General features: G+C 38.8%; 2 protein-coding genes across 10 annotated transcripts in view; both read left to right on the top strand.

The window, feature by feature from the left end:
- frmd4ba (FERM domain containing 4Ba) overlaps positions 1–20,495 on the top strand; it is a 322,166-nt gene that overhangs the window by 110,346 nt on the left and 191,325 nt on the right. The gene's annotated exons all lie outside the window — the stretch shown is intronic.
- The window catches only part of foxp1b (forkhead box P1b), a 207,743-nt gene that overhangs the window by 176,567 nt on the left and 10,681 nt on the right, over positions 1–20,495 (top strand). For all 9 annotated transcript variants that reach the window (XM_051113080.1, XM_051113084.1, XM_051113081.1 and 6 more), the window contains 7 exons: positions 4,011–4,118; positions 9,653–9,740; positions 11,605–11,688; positions 14,843–15,047; positions 15,698–15,774; positions 16,503–16,604; positions 19,127–19,248. In XM_051113080.1, coding sequence (XP_050969037.1) covers positions 4,011–4,118; positions 9,653–9,740; positions 11,605–11,688; positions 14,843–15,047; positions 15,698–15,774; positions 16,503–16,604; positions 19,127–19,248 — 786 coding nt within the window. The remainder of the gene's footprint in view (positions 1–4,010; positions 4,119–9,652; positions 9,741–11,604; positions 11,689–14,842; positions 15,048–15,697; positions 15,775–16,502; positions 16,605–19,126; positions 19,249–20,495) is intronic.

Raw genomic sequence — 20,495 nt, 5'->3', positions numbered from 1 at the left:
TTTGTTCTGAACAGTTAAACTGATCATTGTTCTTCAGAAAAATCCTCCAGGTCATGCAGATTCTTCAGTTTTCCAGCATCTTTTGCATATTTGAACCCTTTCCAGCAGTGACTGTATGATTTTGAGATCCATCTTTACATGCTGAGGACAATTGAGAGACTCAAATACAACTATTAAAAAAGGTTCAAATATTCCAAAAATTTTGTACATCTTCATCCTGTTCAAAAGTTTTCACCCCCAGCTTTTAATGCATTGTGTTTCCTTCTGGAGCATCAGTAAATGTTTGAACAGAACAACCATCACAAAACAAACAAAAAAAAAAAATCATCCAGGTAACCACACACAGTATTAAGAACCAAGGGATCCCAAAGTTTTGAAGGGGGTTATTTTAATAATTTCAGCTATTTTTTGGTCTTGTGGACTATATGTAAACTTCTTTTATGTAAAATATCTTACTCAGGACAGTACTAATTAAAAAATAACATGCATTTTGTATGATCTCTCTTATTTTGTTAAAATTATTCACATTTTCACAGATTCTGCAAAGGGTTCCCAAACGTTTGCATAAAACTGTAGTTGTGTGATTCTCCATTTAGGAGCACTTTTGATTTTTTTAGATAACTAGAATGAACATAAAAGTTCCCCTAATTGAATAATCACCCAATTATGCTGTCTAGGTAGGCAGTTCACTAGTTTTTTAAATGGAGCCACTTACTCATATGCTCATCTACTTTTTTTCTCTAGCTATTTTTCTCCCTCTCCCCTAAAAAGTAACAGTCTATCACCCCGTTTCCTCAAAGTGCACAAACAACCAGTACTCTATCACAACACTACAACTCTTTTGTGCCATAGCAGGCTTGAAACACTCAAAAAGACATGTTGGAAAACTCACTGCTTCACTCCCTGCTTCTCGCTCCGTGTCAGAGATTAAAGAAGACGTCAACAGCAGTTTAGCACCCATGCCGCGTTTTGTTGACTGAGTATCTGAGATCTGTCAGAAAAAGGGAGCAGGTGATCACCCCTCTCTCTTCCATCTGTTAGCTGGCGAGTTAGTGCTGGAAATGCATCCAAATCATTACTACTCGAATGCCAAAGCACATTAGAGAGACAGTGCTAATAACTTAGCGCTTTGATGATTTTCTGTGTAGCATTAATATCCGTGTAGTTTTATTAGCAAACACATGCTCCATCACTACACCCTACGGGGCCTCCAAGAAAACGTAACACACTTATTTCTAGCCTTTTTACTCCATGGGAGCACCCTTGCTCGGAATCCAAGGTTTCGAGTGGATGAAATGAAATGTGGACTCATCCTCGCACACAAACGTTAATGAACTTTTAATTGATGTGGTTTTCCCAAGTCCCTCTTGTCGTGAAACAGGCGGGCGGCTGTGCGCTGATGGACTCGCTCTGCCCTAGCTCTCTCAGATTGGTTTACCGCCGGGGTCTTAAGCACCGCGCAGGCCGTTTTCATGTGTCATATAAAATCTGGCCAGTCGCTGCGACGCCTGCAACTAAAACCTTAAGTGCATCCAGCAGCATCATTCACTGTCTTTTCACTTCCGTCTTAAAGGAAGGAGAGAGAAACTCAATCACTTCGTACATGTTTAGACGCGATGCTACCCTGCTTTTAGCAGCCTCCATCGGCTCCCACTGGTGCCTGCACAGAGACAACCACCGCATGCACACCCAAATATGATAAAAGCCTTCGACGTGTCAGTCCACCCGACCCTTCGGTGCTCAGATAAGGGACAAAAAGCACTCGTGAACCTGTGTGAACCTTTCTAAGGTGATTGGAAATTAGGTGCCTGCTATCTGACCAAAGCCCAACAGGCCCATACCTCATTTTATTTTTATTTTATTTTATTTATTTTTTATTTTATTTTATTATTTTATTCAGGGTTTGGGATGGGTTTAACAAAATATACTAATGCCTTTAATTTCAGCAGTTTTCAGTTCTCCTCATTGGAAGGGAAAGGGTGTCACCCTTTTTGAGTCGCCCCACTTCATTCTCCTCCCAGAATCCTTTAGGAATGCTACACTCGGGGGAATTAAAACCCAGACAATTTGTTTTAAAGAGATAAATAATCAGATTTGCCCCCCTAAACGAGCCCCTTAACCTCGCTTTTAATTGATCTTCAACTCTGCAAATGATAATTAAAACATTTTGGGGGGGTTGGGAGGGAGGGGACGTTTGGTTGGGCATACTGTAGAGGATTGAGTCTGGGGTCTGGGGATTTGCCAGTAGACTTAGAGGAGGAGTGTGTCTTTGATGATTTCTCCCCACATGAAGACATGAGGCAGAGTAATAGTGTTGTGACAAAGTGCTCAGTTCCTGTCTGAGCTCTCCAGACGTCAGACCTCTCTTCTTCTTCGTTAGGTCGGCAACGATGATACTTAGGTGCTCGGTGCGTGATAATACGATCCTAAAGCGTAATGTAATGAAAGATGATAGGACAGAGGCGCGCTGTCTCACAGGAAAGCATTTAGGCTATTGCTGTAAGAGCCGATGAAGGATATAAATGCACATGTGGTGGTGTTTTTGATGCGCTGGGACTTTTTTTATTATTTATTTATTTGCCCTTTTTACTTTTAACCTTGAATGCAAAGCAGATGGCACCTTTTTGCTTGTTAAATGATCATTTAAGTTTAAATTCAAGTCTGTCTACTTGTGGTTTTCTTATTTTTAAATAAAAAACTGAAAAAGTTACCACACTTACACGCTGACAAGATCACTGACAAGCTCTGACTCTTTGTATTTGTTGTTTTTTGAACAGAATGAATGAGGTCAGTGTAGAAAGAAAGCCTCGGTGTCTGTCAGTCTTCCTCTGAGTTATCGTTTAAAACCGTTTAGTCATCCATTGTTCAAAATGAGCTTTGTTTCCTGAATCACAAGCCCTTAAGCTTTTCACAACTCAACTCTTATTTATAAAGCTATAGCTAATGTCATCTTGGAATTAAAACAAAATGTGTGGTGGCATGTTTCTTGCTTAAAAAAGGAAATAGATTCAACATACAGTTGCCTTGATATGTTTCTAGTTTTTTAGGGGTTTTTTATATTTACATCAGAAAATACAAGATCATGTCTTGCACCGATAAAACTAATTATTTTTATTTATTTCAATTGTGCATTAATAAAAAATTGTGTTAAAGGTGTATAATAAAACTTGCATTTTATTAGTGTTTGTTGCTAAATATTGTATTATTTCATAAATGTAATCTGACCTAAGCTTTACGTTACATTAATTCAGCTAGATTTTAAATTCAGCAAATGCCACTACATTCTCTTCTGCAGATAAAACCACACTGTTGAAATTGAGAAAAAAAAAAAAACTGGTGATTCTTCGCCACTAAGCTTTATTGTGCCTGCGGTGTAGTTCATATAAAAAGCGTGCTGCACTGAGCTGTTGACGACCCTGTGCAAGCGGATAAATTGATAACAGGTGGGGTGTGTTTACTGTTTGCGCTTGGCGGGAGCAGGCCAGATGGATTTGGGAGCTTCCTGTTGTGGGAAACACTTGTTGCTCCAGGTGGACGGCAGGGGCCACGGTTCAGTGGTCAGGGCTAAAGGACGTGCTGTCTCTCAGAGCCTCGTGCTGCCCTGATCAAAGCATTCCTCTGTGCGCATCAGAGGAGACCCATAATTGGCTATTGATTGGCCAGCTCCGGGCAGCTCAGGCGCTGTGATAGGCTGACAACTCCAACTATGCTGAATGCAGAGATCACATGGTTGCACTGATCACACACTTCCTGTAAAAGTCAGTGGTCATGTGAGAGTCGGTGCTGTGTCAATAAAACAACACGCTGCAATGGTTTTTTGTGCTGATGGGGAAGGTTTCTTTATTAGTTGTCATATTTAAGTGGATGAGCCATTAATATTACATCAAGTAGTGTTATAGAGATTAATTACTCTTTAGCTTCTTTCATAAAAGTCCACTGATGCGTGAATATGTTGTGTATCAAATATTCGCAGCCTTGATATCACACTAATGTGTCTTTTCTGCTTATAGATCAACGTTGGATGATCATTCTCCTCACAGTCACCCTCTATACGGTCACGGTGTCTGCAAATGGCCAGGATGTGAAGCCGTGTTTGAAGACTTTCAGTCGTTCCTGAAGTAAGTATCTCAGACACACCCACACCTGGAATTAAAAAGGAATGTATATAGAATTCCATTTGGAATTGGAACCCGTTTTAAAGAATTCTAATTGAATTTTTTTGTAACAGTTCCTCTGTAAGACTATTAAGTTTACCAGCAGAATAAAATTCCCAGTTTAATGGGACTAAGAACCATTGTGAATCAAAACACCCTGTAGGAATTTTGGAATATCCAGTTGGATGTTATTTGATTCTTAAAGGATTCTTATTTGATCCCAATGGGATCCTTGAGAAGTTTAATTTCAAATTAGAATCTTTTTTTGTGTGAGTGTTAGTTTGAAATCCTATGAGATCCATTAGGATTATTTCTAAATCATAGTAAGTCCATATAAAATTCCAAATGGAATTCTGTGCACATTTCTTTGTAAATGTTTCACTAACATTTTGTATGCTCTTATAAAAAACCAACCTAGTGTCCCGTTACAGTATTTTTTCATTCCCTTTCCTCGTCTTTTTTTTCCCCCTCTCTCTGTGTGGGCTTGGTTCTTGACGTGGGTGTGCGGTGTGCTGCTCTTTGCTTGCTCTCTGTGGTGTGGTTTTCCTCAGGGTTCTGTGCTGCCTGCGATAACTGCAGTCCCCATGGTGATTACTGACACTTTGTCCCAAAACAAACACGTGGGGATGTTTATCTACGGTGGCCCACATTCTGAGAGTACAGCGGGTTTGCCCTTGTCTGCCTTTTTACAGACAAGAAGAAGAGATCTTCTAGTTCTTTCCCTTTCTCTCTGTCTGAGTCTCTCTCTCTTCTTGCTTTTAGAAACGTATTATTGGTGCTTGCTATTAATATTGCGTATGTTGAAGGTTTAAGTTTTTGAACAAACTTTTTGACATGGACTAGCAAGCATCCATCAAACAAAAGCCCATAACGTGATCTCACAAGATAACAACACCCAGCAACCACCTGCAACATATGAAAATTGTAGAAATGAGCTGTGCTCACTCACTCATCTTAATGACATACATGTTTTTGTTATGCGCACCAAATTTTTGGGGTCAGTATGTTTTTTTTTTTTTTTAAGAGATTATTTAAGTTTTTTCTTCTTCTTTTTTTTTTTTTTTTAGCAAGGATGCATTAAATTGATAAAAACTGACATTAAGACATTTGTAATGTTACAGGAGACTACAAAAGATCTGTATTTCATATAAATGCTTTTCCTTTTAACATTCCGTCCATTAAAGAATCCTGAAAAATTAACCGTAGTTTCCATTGCAGCAAATTAGCATATTACGATCAATTCTTTAGGCTCATACAACACTGAAGACTAGAGTAATGGCTTCTGAAAAATCCGCTTTGCCATCATAAGAATAAATTACATTTTAAATTATATTAAAGTAGAATACAGTTATTTTGAATTGTAATAATATTTCACAGTAGTACTGTTTTTAGAATACTTTTGATTAAATAAATAAATCCTTGGTGAGCATAAACTCAAAAACATTAAAAAAATATCTGACCGGTTTCTCTGACTAGGTTTCTCATATTTATTTATTGTTTTTTGAGTCTATAATACAGCTCTGTAGCAGAATAAATTCGATCTGCATCACCTACATAAGCACCACACTGGTTTTTAAACCTTGTGCACTCTGACTGTTGTATTGGTCATGTATTAACTCAACAGAATCAAGCCTGACCCGTCCATGCTGTTAAAGTCCAGTCTATACTGGCCAACACACAGCTCCACGCTCCCTAAATAACACCTAAACCCAAGATCAGTCTAAAGGTGCACGCTTTACACAGCGTTCACCCTGATCCCTGCTCTGAGGAAGACCGGGCTCACTTAATCTCCTCTATGTGTGTGTGTTTGTGATGAGATGATGAAAACATATGCCGTGTGGCAGCAGATCAGTGAGTGTGTGTCAGGCTGGATTAGTCCCACTTTAAACAAGATATGACACTGTTCCATTATCCCGAGTTCAAACTAAAACAAGCCCGACTCAAAGACCCACAAGCCGAGACCAAAAAGGAGAAAACCGAGTGGTAAGCAGAACCACAGCTGCACTCCTACCAGCCTTGTGTGTTTTTTTATTTTTGTTCCACCTCTTTTTCTCTCAGGGTCGTTGCTCATGTGCTCCTCTTGCCAGGCGTTTTTAAAAGCAGCCCAGGCTCTGTAAACACTTTTACAGATAATAACATTATCTATCCTGAATCTGTGTTTACCTGTGGAGAAAAATTTAAAGAACTGCGTTCGCTCTCTCAAGAGCTTAGAAAGAACATTTTCTGCCCTGGAGTTTTTAAACTGCGGATCTGTTACGGTATGTTTTTGGATTGCGGTTCACATGGTTGCCTTTTTTCTATTGGCCAAAACCATGATTCATCATTTGCTTATTGAAATAAGAGAAATTAGCATTTCAGAGCTGAATACGAGCGAGAGCGAGAGAGAAGTGCTCTCTTTAAGTACACTCTGCAATGTTTGCACAAGTGTTTTTATCATGGCAACATCTTGTTTACTTTTCTTGTCTGCCCTAAACTGCTTGGAACATGTTGAGAAAACATTTGGAGACTCTCTACAAAGCCGCTTTTGTAAAAAGCGAGGCTGGGTGAGAGTTCAGCTGGCAGGCTGAAGGTGTTAACCGTCCATGCGCTAAACATTCCCACATGTACATCCTCCACCCGACGGGCCCGAAGAACCGTAAACAGAAATCAGGGAGTAAATTAGCTGGATGATAAGAGTTTTCTGGGTAGCTAAAGACGGACACCTGGGGCGACGTGGCGAGGAACGGTGAGAGATGCGCGCTAACGTCACATGGATCTCCGCAGGCCGAGCCAAAGGCAACAAGCGATGACGTGCGGCAGTGTTGTTTTAAACCATACGGATATTTATTATGTCTTTAAAGGAAAACATCTCATACCTAGTCGTGCAGAATGATAACATTTTCAATAAATAAAAAAGGAAGCGGCGATAAACCGATGCGTGTTTTCCAGTGGGATAGGAAGGGTGGGGCAAAGGTTTAAAGAATGGCTCGGGACGCTTTTACAAGAGGTCAAGAGCATCCGTGACCTGAAGGTCAAAATCATCCTGTGTGTGAGTTTCGGTATTTATTTTTTTTTTTTTTTTTTTTATTCACTTCATGATTTGAATACAGTTCGTACAGTATTAGTCTTAGAACTGGTTTCGGCTTACGGTTAACTATCGCAAACACGTATGTTATATTTCCCATCCTGGAAAGGGTGTTTACCCATCAAAGACAAGCAGTACGAGTAAATACAATCAGTAGATAAGCATAATTCGTTTACGTAATGTGAGAAGATAAGAAAAAACAGACGGATGTTTAGCTATTGAAACAGCTGCGCGTGTTTGGGAATAAACAATAGTTCATCCAGCCGTGGCTACAACAGAAAGACCTTTCAGGGTGTCAGCCTCCCAGAGCATCATTAAAACCTGGGGCTAAAGGACAGCTAGCTTCAGTGATATGTAAAATGCTGACTGTTTAAGTAATGTCTATTTAACTTGTTTTATTGTGGCCATTTACATTAGGGGCTGTCATCCTGCCAGAAAGCTTTTAAACAGCCTTCGTTTGAAGTCCAGAAAGTGACACATGCCAGCGCTCATAGTCTCTCCCGACGTCAATTCTGCCGTTCTCCGGAGCTCCTCTTGTCCAGACGCTCTTCCGAGAGGCTGCATTAAGGGCCATTTGAATATTTCATTTCCTATTAATTATGCACTGTGACTCTACATGTCATTAGAAGGAACGGAGGAGAGGACGGGGGGAAAAAAGAGAAACGTCCACTGTAACAAAGGATGAAAAGAGGTAGCGGGGGGCTCGCGGGGTGCCGCGAACTACGAATTCCAAAGCATGTCACGTCCAGCCGCGTTCATTGAAAATGCGAGACGCCCTGTACCTATTTTATCTCTCCACAAATGAAAACTGGGTGGTTGTTTTGAAATGTTTACATGATCCCTCTTCAACCTCTCCTGACTTCAAAAGCGGCTTGTTTTGAGTTGATTAATGTTGGAAGCCAGAATAGACACAGTATAGTTTTAAACAAGGTGTGGATTTATCATTAAAACACTCGCCGTCCCTAATCCTCGTGTTATTTTTATGCAGCAATCAATTCAGAATGTCTTTAAAGGTGCGTTTACGCCGTGTCAACGTTCAGAAAGACACGTGGTATTTATATGCTCGTTCTGAAGGGAAACAGAGTTCGTTTGGACGCACGTTTAGATCATTTCCCTTTCAAGGTTGAGTGCTCCACTTCCCAAGTCAAAACCGCCCTCCGTCACGAGTGTTGTCGAGTGTGTTTTCCCTACAGCCGTGCTCGCATGTTGTCTTTATTCTTAATAATGGCGCCGCTGCCATCATGTCACGCCACCTCGCCAAATTTATTAGGCCATCAACATCAGTTCTGGCTCCCCTTGTCTCGGCCCCTGCTCAGGTCCGGGCACGACACTTTGATTTGCGGCGGAAGACAGTAAACGTGCATTTGGGAAGACGAGCACGTGGAAAACGCTTCTGTTCCGTTCCACCAGCCTCTGCCTGGTGACAGTGACCTACATGGTCAGCGAAGATGCGATATAATTTATGATATATATAATATATTGGATCCATTAGCGGGCATAATGAAGTAGTGAAATGAAAGGGTATTTGTGAAATCAGTTCAAACATCCTGCACGGATTATGATTAAATGATTAATGAAATGCCCCTGCATAAGCATTTTCAAACCATAATTCATGCGAGGGCTGATAAAAATCCTCCAATCATATTTCCTTCACTCGTGAGTCTTATCTCCACCATTTTATATAAATCACCACAAAAAAAAAAGAAAAGTAGAGGTACAAAAAAGGAAAGCTTGGCCCGCTTTGCCGAGGCCAGCTACTTATTTAGATTAGTTATAAACGTGCGGGGGAGAAAAAAAGGTCTTGGCGGTATAAAATAATCATGCATAATTATATTCATAATTCAAGTTTATGACAGATTCCATCTCTTTTCTCCTTGTTGTCCTTTGCCTCTTTCCTCCTGGCTTCATTTGAGTTCTCTTAATCTAGATGACATAATTAACTGCAGAAGCCACCGAAAATAAGAAGAATCCATTTAATTTTAAAAGCTGGGAGGGTTGCGAAGTGCACGTCTGCCGATTTATAATATCTTTTTTTTTTTTTTTCACCTGAGTTTGGCGAGGCGCTTCTATCGTCTGCTCAACTTGGTTTCTGTAGGTCCGCGTGAGAACGGCCAGTTTGTGAATTATGCATGAGGCGTGTAAAGAGCGCTTCTATTTCCGGTAATGCAGAGATCTTGTTAGAACACTCTTCATTTGTGTTTGGGGAATTTGATATTTGTGGATGTGTGGACATTGGCTTTATTTACTTTTTATCATTTTTAGTATGCGCGTATCTCGGGCCATTTTCACTTTTCCAATATGGAGAAATAAATGACTGCCCTGCAGAATGTGCAGATAATGTAATTCAATATTTTACCATGAAAGTTTTATCAAATGTTTAATAGATGGCTGTAAAATATGGTACTAAAATGAACGCTGCTCTCTCTCTCTGTAGACATCTGAATAATGAACATGCCTTGGATGACAGGAGCACGGCGCAGTGCAGGGTACAGATGCAAGTAGTTCAACAGCTGGAACTGCAGGTAACATCTCATTTCTCCTCGTTCATCTCCTTTTCTGGCTTCTTTAAAAGTTTGCTTCTTGTCTCTCTCTCTTGCTGTCTCTCCCTCTCGCTCATTTGCTCTCAAGTAGCAGCTCAGAGATAGAGGAGGGAGGGATAAAAATGAAATTATTTTGTACATTTGTGAGTAACCAGTCATTAAAAATGTGTTATGTTCGCATGACAGCCAGGCAAAGATATATGGAGTGCCCTGGGGCTAACTCCACAAGATAATTACATTTCCAATTTTACTGGGTTTTAAAGTCGTTTATGACTTTTAACTATTTGGCACCACAATAAAACACTTTGTGAAAAAAATCCAGGCGCACCAACAATGGTGGGTGAGCTACCAGTCATTTCACTGAATTGATTGACTCGTTTTTACTGCATTGCTTGTTAATACACATTAATCGTGAATGGCATTATAGAGATGGGGTTGTATGGATAACAGATAGGAAGTTTTGGTTTTAAGAGAAGGGAGACGAGTGCCAGAGTTATTGTGCAGTGGTTAACAGTGGTGCTCATGCAGGCGCTTCGAGGTCAAATCCAGCTCAATATTTTTGATCAATATTTTCATTTCTTAATGCATGCAACACCTTTATTCATGCTAGAAAAATTCACTCCGGGCGTCAAAGTGCAATGATCGTTCTCTATCTGCATGCTCATCTCTCCATACATTAGCCATTTATGCTCTATTCAGATGCTTGATACAAATAAAATTAGTCTTTTATGTCATTTTATGTCATACTGCACCAAAGCAAGGAGACAAGGCCCCACATATAGATTCAGAAGTAGTAGCAGTTGAGAGGAGCCAGTGGTTTCTGTGATCTACTTAGGCTTGCAGTGTTTTCAGCATACAACTGGTAGTATGTAGAAAATAGTACGCCAAATGTGCATAGATGATATACTTTATCTGGTGGGTGTTTAGAGTGTGCATCTGTGCATGCTTTGGTGTCATGCTGGTCACAAGTGAGTTTGTCATTTACTTACTGTTTTTTTGTAAAAAAAAAAAAAAAAAAAAAAAAAAAAAAAATGATATAAGCAAAGTTTTACATGAAAAATGCTTGTTAGTTCTAAAACTTGTGTACTTTGCATACTGTAAGTGCAAACGTTTTTAAATTGGGATGTACCACGTTGCACCTCTTTTCCCACATTCCTATTTAAGAATTTCCAACATTGTTGCAACAGGTTATATCTGTTCATAAAGTTAAAGACATATTCCTCAGAAGTGTTTACCATAAGATAAAAATGTTTACCATTGAGAACAAGTGTTCACAAACCATTATGATCATTCTCTATTTGCATGCTCATCTCTGTATACATTTATGCTCTATTCAAATGCTTGATACAAATAAAATTAGTCTTTTATGTCATACTGCACCAAAGCAGAGTGAAAGGGCCACACATATAGATTCAGAAGTAGTAGCAGCTAAGAGGAGCAGAACTAAACCCAAAATCATTATAATTCTAAGTAGACCGTAGAGATCATTGCTGCCAGTGGTTTCTGTGATCTACTTCGGCTTGCCAGATCAGTGTGTTGAGGTCAGAGAGGTTCTCTTATGTTTAATGTGGATTCAGTTTGGTTGAAGTAACCATGACTGAAAGCGAGAGCTCGTGTGTTCATTTCAGTAGCTAATAAACCCTTAGGGTTGTGTCTCTGTATCAAGTGTAAAGGTCACAATGTGTGTCAAAAATAATCATATGTTTGTCAGTTCTCCTTCCACAATGGGTTATTTGGTTTACTGATAACTGAGAGAATATTGCACTAAAATGCAGGTAAAAAGGTCTGAAACTTTTCTTGTTTTAATTATAATTTGTATGTCTTTTTCCTGTTTTTCTAATTAAAGTTAGCGAAAGACAAAGAGCGTCTCCAAGCAATGATGACTCATCTTCATGTGAAGTCTACAGAGCCCAAACCCACCCCTCAGCCAGTGAGTACAGCACTCTTGACATCTCAGCATCTTGACTCATGTCCCAATTTGCATACTGTCTGTAAATAGCATATGAGATTAGAATTAGTGCACAACAACTGATAGTATGCTGAAAATAGTGTCTGTGCAATTTGTGCATGCTTTGGTTTTATGCCTGTCACAGCTCAGGAGTTTGTTAAAAAAAAAAAAAAAAAAAAAGTTTTGATATAAATAAAATGAAAAATGCATGTTAGTCCTAATACTTGCATGCTTTACATACTGAAAGTGCAAATTATGAGTTTTTAAATTAGGATGCACCACGTTGCACCTTTTTTCCCCACATTCCTATTGAAGATTTGAGCAGGTTATATCTGTTCATAAAATTAAAAACATATTCCTCAGAAAGTGTAACTTAATGAAGAACAAGTGTTGACAAGCCATTACAAAAATTAAACTTGATTATTGATCAGTTACATTCTCTCCTCTCGTCAGTTTGCTGAGCATGCTAATCATTTATTTACAGCTCAGGGGCCCTGTGGTGCTCAGGAGCCTAGAGATTGTGTCCTGGGAAGGCGGGTGACAATAGTTCATTCAGTGGAGCTTTGCCTCTGTCACACGCTGATTGTTTGGATTAGCATTTGCACAGAGGTATCTGACACGGCGATGCTTCTGTATAAAAATTGGTCTCAGATACTGATAGTGTTGTTACCCTGCTACCTCTCCCCATTGGATTGAGGGGAAGCAGCGTATAACAGAGAGAGGGACCTTTGCAAATATACTACTTTTAATGAGGTGCCGTTATTGTTTATTGTTTTACTGTATGCTTTGTTAGAAGCCTTTAAAATAACTAGAATACAGTATGTAGCACAGACCTCTGAAATCTTAGCTGTAATGTGTTTATAGAGATTCCATTTAGTGACGTTTTACTCAACAGCATTGTTGTACTAAAAGCCTTGACATTTATTTTGCAATTTCGGTCATTTGCTTGGCTAATGTTGGAACGTGTGTTTAGTTTTAGATTCACGTTTTCACTCATAAACAAATTAGATGTTTTTTGCGGTCTCAAATATACTGCTCATTAATCTTGCCCCAGTAACATTCATATTTATCAACAGCTCATTTTAAGAGGTATTTCGCCTCAGGCCGCAGTTGTTTATGTGTTTGCGCTCGCACATGTGCGTCCACGAGTTTACGAACGAAGGTGTCACTAAGCGTTCTCATCAGCAATCTGACCTTTTCATTGTCCATAATTAAACAGCACATTTTTTGTTGTTTGTTTAGCTTTTTTTAGCAGCTTGTCTTCTGCTTTCCACGGCAGCTTGGCAAGTCAAAGCCAGTATAATTAGATCACCAATTACCATTTAATTATTTTCAGTCTGAAGTCTCATTTTGCGGACGTACTGGAGAGCCCCCAAATGGTACGGGGGAAACAAAAGGAGGGCCATTACTCGCCTGTCTGGGCTATTGTAGAGGCTACTCGCTGTTTGCGCGTGAGGAATATGGATAACAAAGCTGGCTGATGTGCACAGAGGTTGAATAAGTCAATACTATACAAAACCTCTGACCCAAACTGAGTCCCTTTTCTTATTCCCATTTTATTTTGCAAGTACTGAGACTCAAGTCTAGTTGCATTTTTAATTTTAAAACAAGAAGTATGTTTATTCATTCAAAATAACAAATGCATTTCTTGCCCCATTATCTTTAAGAAAAGAGTTGAAAGTGAATGACAAACAACTTATTTGTCTTCTTAAATACTAAAAATATTTTAAAACATTTTCTAGAATTAAATATATCAACTTAAAGCTATATTTTTCTTTAAAACATTGTTTTCTATACAGTAGCTTGGTATCTTGGTACTATATGGTGTATTTTAGCACAGCTGGATCCGTTTTATAACAGAAATTTATAACACTGAGAGAAACCAATTAACAACAAAAAAAAAGCAAAAAAGGTTAGATAGGCATGAAGACAATGACATGTCAAGGATGAAGCTTCTGTCAGCCCTCAAATTTCTTTATTATGTACCTGTCTATCAAACGGAGCATCTGTATGGTAATGACCGTTAATAGGGTGTGTGGTAATTGCGTGGCCTGCGACGTATCCGCGTGGCGGGGGGTTAGATGTTAAACACTGTCTGTTGGTTTTCACTTGCCTCGTCGCCGTCTGCACTGTCAGCGGCGCCATTATAGAGCAAAATTAGACATCTGATACCTCCAAAGCAATTGACAGCCTTGACATTTCATTAATTTGCTCACCCAATCTGTGGGCGATTGTGGCACAGCACGAAAAAAACCCACCTCCACGTGCCCTCTCGTTGTTTTTGTTTTTTTTTGTTTGTCCTTGCATTCGTTGTACGGTCTCCCTCGTCGTAGACGGCAGTCATGTTTAATTTGGTAACAAGGCCTCCTTTGGCAAATTAGCAATTAGAACAATTTGGTGGGGGAAATATGTATATGTGTCATTAGGTTTTTTCTCATCTCCTACAAATTAATAGCAGGAGCATCGGGTCAGGCTCGCATTTTCCACTCCAATAGAAGAGGAAATGTGACACTGACAACTCGACGTAGCTGCTGGAAGCGAGAATGCACCTTAACTAACCCGCTGGTTAATTAGTTTACCTTATAGCCATTATTACTAGCCCCCCACCTCGTGCCACTTGATAATGGAGGAAGAAAGTGTTAGAAACAATTTCTCCAAAAGAACCATCTTATGCCAAACCTGATGAGGGTCATTCAGATGTGACGTTTAATCGTAGTATCACCCCTGTAAGTAGCCACTAATTAGGGTCCTTACAATACAATTTGAGCCTGTAATTAGTGTAGATTGACCTCTCTGTGTCTGCGGCTTATTAGGAGCCTCTTAGGGCTCGGTGAGAAACTCATTCCATCAGCCAGCAAGACGGCTACCGCCGCCCCGAGAGCAAAGAGAGTGAGCAAAGCATTCTGGGAGCACGCCAGCAGACCAAACAAAGAGGCGACCAGGGGGATGTACGCTATTTGCTCGCAGAATGACGGACACGGAAAGCGAAAGCATGGTGTTTACAAATATTTACAAACCAACATGCCACCAATGCTCCTCTGCGGTGCAAAGATTGATTGGATGGTGTGTTAACAATTAGCATCCACAGGCATCAGCGGTGACTAACAATGCTGTGCCCTGTTTTTTTTTTTTTCAGCTGAACCTGGTTTCTAACGTCACCCTGTCCAAGACGGCTCCTGAGGCCTCACCGCCCCTCAGCTTACCCCAGACGCCCACCACCCCGACGGCCCCCCTCACGCCGCTCTCACAAACCCACTCCGTAATCACCTCCAACAGCCTGCACAGTGTCGGTCCCATGCGCAGACGCTACTCGGACAAGTACAACATGCCCATATCTCCAGGTACAGACGTACAATAATTCAATAATTAGGATCAGTGGGCGAACCTTACAAAAATATGTGCAGGTCACATTTCACCCTAAAATAAAAAAAACTATTACATTTTAATTAATTAAAATGCAAGATTGAATTTCACAGCTACATTAAATTTCTGTTTTGGCTAAAAAAAGATTTTCTTTTGCATTAGTTTCATGACAAGTAAACACTATTTTCCCCAATAAAATCTCATTACTCTAACAAAAATCCCTGATTTTACTTTATTATTTTATTTTTGTAATATTAATAATTCTCAGTGTTGATTTTTATTAGATTTTGTATTACTCTATTTTACTACTGTCATTCAAGAATTTTATTTATCATTATTTCTTCATTTAATTTTATATTTTAACATAGTAATGAAAATGTGTTTTGTTCTGTTTTGTTTTTTTCTGGTGCAGAATTTTTTATCTTAATTTGCCCATATGCTTCTTTGCCTTTTACCTAGATCAAAACTAGGTCTTGATTTTTTTTTTTTTTTTTTTGTTACACTATATATAGATTTTTTTTTGTTGTTTTTTACAATTTACACTATACACTCTCTTTAATGTAATATAAAGTGTGACCAGGTTTCTTTAATCCTCTTCCTAATATTTGTGTCTGGTCTTTGTGAACAGATATTGTCCAGAACAAAGAGTTCTACATGAATGCTGAAGTACGACCTCCTTTCACATATGCTTCGCTAATACGACAGGTAAGAATGCAGCCACTTTTGCATGACATATGTAACCCACCTACTGCATTGTAACTACGCATACACTTTAGATTTACACATGCATATATGCGCTATAAATATTCAGCGTTAACAAACTTATTTAAAGACAAACCCCTAAACCCTCTTCACCACAGCCGTTAAATTTCAGATGCAATTTAACAGCAGAGCTCAAGATTAGCCATCTGCAAATGAGCGTGAGAGCACTTGCTGTTCATGAAGGGGGCAAAAAAGCCCATATATAACAATTGCTTTTGATTAAGTATTACAGCCAATGTGATTATTACGGAATTCATTTCACACAACAGTAGGAACGGGGCGTCTTTAAGATGCCCAGTCAATTATCAGGCCTGAACCGGTAATCTGTGATCACACGGGCATTAATCTGGGCAAGGGATAATTGCCGCTTTATAATCTGGCTATATAAAATAGTTTTTTTTTTTTTTTCCCTTGTTCTGGTCGTTTAGCGGAAAAGGATGTACTCAAATTGGCACATTTGCATAAGGAAGCGTTCAGTAAACAAAGTAGCTCCCATTTGAAAACGGAAAAGCTGGAGCTGTTTTACATGCACCCTCAGATCAACTTTAACTTGACATACCATGTGCATCTCACTTTGTTTTTGCTCCAGGTTTGAACGGAAATGAAACTGCTTTTTGCTTATCAGCATTTTGTGTGTGTGTGTGTGTGTGTGTGTGTGTGTGTTTTTCCAGGCAATACTAGAGTCGCCAGAAAAACAGCTAACACTAAACGAGATCTACAACTGGTTCACACGAATGTTTGCATATTTCAGACGCAATGCAGCAACGTGGAAGGTGATCTTACAATTCCTGTTTTCTGTTTCCTGCTTTTACTAATATAAAATGAATTTGGAATTCAAACACTGAATGAAGTAGAAAACAAAAAAAACCAAAGACTTGATTGTTGAAGATACATAGTATGAAGGAACTGTTGGGTTCATAGTAACTCCTGCCAGTAGAAAACCTACAAATATAATGGTGCAATTAAAAAGTAATGAAATTAGATCTAATTAAAATGTGAAACAGAAATATTTTCACTAGTGTTCTCAGACTTTTAGACGCCGCTTTATATTTTAGTTCTTTAAACAAACTACCACTGACAAACATACTTCTGTTCCCAGATATTGAGATATCATAACATAATGAACTTAAAAAAAAAATCCGAATTATTCCAAACAACACCAGAAACGCAAACAGAACCCATGTAAAAATTGGTGTAATTTATGCTATTTTGCCCAATGAGATTTAGTCAACAAGTTCAAATTACCTTTCGAAAGTATGCGTTTTTTCCCCCAGATATGATTTATTTCACTTAATGGTCCTTAGAAGTTTCTGGAAGAGACCCCCTCTTCATTTGGATTTATTTTGAAAGTGTTTTTCGGTTTTCTCTGGAAGAATTTCAACAGCTTTAAGGGGAAATCTGGTCATTTGAGTAGGATGTTTTCCCCTGGCAGAGTTTGTTGAGCATTGGCATTTAACTCAAGCGTTTTCAGTTTCCGTTTCTGAAGTGAGGCAGAAAATGATGAACTATCTGTGACTTTTACCAGAGCTGAATGATAAAGCACCAGAGTGACAACACCCACACAGGCCTCCATCAATCAATGAGAGCTTTATTTACTAAATATCACCCGCATGTTGTACAAATGGCCTGATGAAAGGGTAATTTATAAGAACGCAACAAGCTGAGCATGTTAGAATTACATCCCTTCCCCTCATTGTTCAGCTACAGTGCTAAAGTCATAACTGCCAAAGAGTCATGTTTATCAGACTGTTTGTGCAGTCTGGAATTTGGTTGGTAGTCCAAGGTGCTGCTACAACTGGCTCTTGATCAGTGCATTTCTTTGAATAGGGAGTGTCTTGGAAAATAGCAACAACTCTGCAAAAACTCAGGAAAAAAACGTATGCTTCAAGGCTGTTTATTTGATCAAAAATACAGCAAAAACAGGTGTTTGTTTGTGAAATATTACAATTTTAAATATGAATTATTACAGTGATGGCAAATGATCTATCAGAAATCATTCTAATATGCTGATTTGGTGCTGATGTGAAAACATCTGTGCTGCTTAGTATTTCTGTGGAAACAGTAACACATTTTTTTGATAAATTCAAAAGAACAGCATTTATTTAAATAGAAATCTTTCGTAACAGTACAACTGTCACTTTTAATTAATTGAATGCATCACTGCTAAATAAAAGCATACATTTCTTTAAAAAAGTGTTACTGACCTCAAACTTTCAACAGCAGTTTATATCGAACTAGAGTTTTTAAAATACTGTCTGAAAAAAAGTTGTATTATGTTTAAGGATGTATAGGATGTATAGATAATTTTATTGGAAAACAGTGGAATTCCAAAAAAAGATTTTTCCAGATCCTTAAGTATGTCATTCTTTACCTGTTTGACATTGTTTCTTCATAGAACACAAAAAGGAGAGGTTTTAAAGAATGTCCTTGCTACTCTTTCAAGCTCTGAATAAGTGCCATAAGAGTCTGACGTTAAACAGTCAAACCAAAAATTATTCAGACACCAGATATCATTTTTGATATTTTTTTTACCAGTGAGTAAAGAACACTATGGTTAATTTAAGTGAGGATAGCAAAATAAAGTAAACTGTAACATATTATACCTACAAATTCTTTATACTGTACAGTGGACCAGTAAAACTGATAAAAACAAACTGGTTTGGGGCAAAAAATTATTCAGACACTTTCAATTATTCAGACACAGACCAAGTTTTGCTTGAGTGTTTTTTCTTTAGTTGCTAATGTGACCTTTTTACACCACAGACTGAACAAAATTAAGCTTTGCTTGGTAATTAGTTGACCTAAACTGGTATTAAATAATTGTGTAGTTAAATTTAACAGCTGAGAGCTGACAGCTGTTCAACCTAATTCATAACATAACTTTCTATCAAAGTTACCTGACATTATCAAGATGAATTTGTTCTGACACAGTTGAACTCTGAGTTCTTGTCATATTTTATTACCATTTTCTAAACTATAGCAAATCAACTATGATAATGTGAGAAATCTTGACAGTATCAATAAATTTTGGTTTGACTGTATATAATAGGTTTGTGTGATAAACACACCCATATTTAAATCATAATTAATTTCCCGTCAAACTCCATATTATTATTATGAGTCAGGACATTCTGCAAAACATCTAAAATCATGAGTGAATAATGACAGAAAATAGAAAATGTATAAAATTTAACAATATAAGAGAATGTGGGATATATAAAAAGTGTGTCTAATTTATTCCAGCGCATTTCTTTTTGCACTCATAGCCTTTCTTTTTCTCTCACACCAACTGCAGAACGCAGTGCGGCATAACCTTAGTCTTCACAAGTGTTTTGTGCGGGTAGAGAACGTTAAAGGGGCGGTATGGACCGTCGACGAGCTAGAGTTCCAAAAGAGAAGGCCGCAAAAGATCAGCGGGTAGGTGTTCCAGCGCCACCCCGTGCAGCGTGGCTGACCAAACCCATGTCTCGTGGTGTTGATGGATGGGCCCCATGTCATTGTCTCTGTGCTGTGCCGCCCATTGACCCCCTGCTAGCTTTAGCGTGTGTCTCTGTGCCCGTATGTGAGTTATGTGCTGGCTGCGTAACCCCCAGTTGCTTGTGCCTATCCATTCATTCATTTCATATCCTCTTCTCTATCACTGTCTGTCTGTCTTGCTACATCCGCATCTGGCTGCTTGCTGCCCCTCTCCCCCATCCCAGGGTGCAGTGCGCACCAATCTCTCCCTGCATAAATGCTTTGTAAGAGTTGAGGATGACTTTGGGTCCTTTTGGACCGTAGACGATGAAGAGTTTAAACGTGGCCGCCACATACAACGAGGTCGCCCCAGGAAGCATGCGGCCGACGATAGCTGCGATGAGCTGCTTGTACAGTAAGCACCGCCCTCTGCCCCGCCCCCTCCCTGCATGCTTCGCTTCTATGTGCTCGCTCATGCTGTATGTAGCCTTTCATATCTTGTGCTTTTGTCATTTCTGCTTTTCATAATATATGAATGGCTCATGTGATTGTTTAATAATATGTGATGTTAAAATAAAACACATTGACGTATGTGACCCTGGACCACAAACCCAGTAGCTCGGGTATACAGTAGTCAACTTTTGAAGTGGATCAAAAAAGTTCATCACAGTTGTCCTAAGACAAGAATGGGTATTGTTTAGGTTTTAGGACAACTTTGCTAGAAGGTTTTGATCCACTTCAAATGCTGACTACTATATTTATAGCAATAGCCAAAAATACATTGTATGGGTCAAAATGATCAGTTGTTCTTTTATGCCAAAAATCATTAGGATATTAAGTAAAGATCATGTTCGATTAAGATATTTTGTAAATTTCCTATTGTTAATATATCAGAATTTTTAAGTAGTAATATGCATTGCTAAGAACTTCATTTGGACAACTTTAAGGGCAATTTTCTATATATTTAGATTTTTTTGCACCCTCAGATTCCAGATTTAATAGTTGTATCAAATATTGTCCTATCCTAACAAACTACACATCAATGGAAAGCTTATTTATTCAGCTTTCAGGTAATACCTTAATCTCAGTTTCAAAACTGAGCCTTATGACTGGTTTTGTGGTCCAGTGTCACATATATAAACTCTGTTCCAAAACTTTGCAAGCTTCCTTGTTATATATGGTCTACATAGGATACTTGTAGTTCTTAC

The sequence above is a fragment of the Labeo rohita genome, chromosome 6, assembly GCF_022985175.1.
Source record: "Labeo rohita strain BAU-BD-2019 chromosome 6, IGBB_LRoh.1.0, whole genome shotgun sequence".
NCBI lineage: Eukaryota > Metazoa > Chordata > Actinopteri > Cypriniformes > Cyprinidae > Labeo > Labeo rohita.
This window is presented reverse-complemented; position numbering and strand designations above follow the sequence as displayed.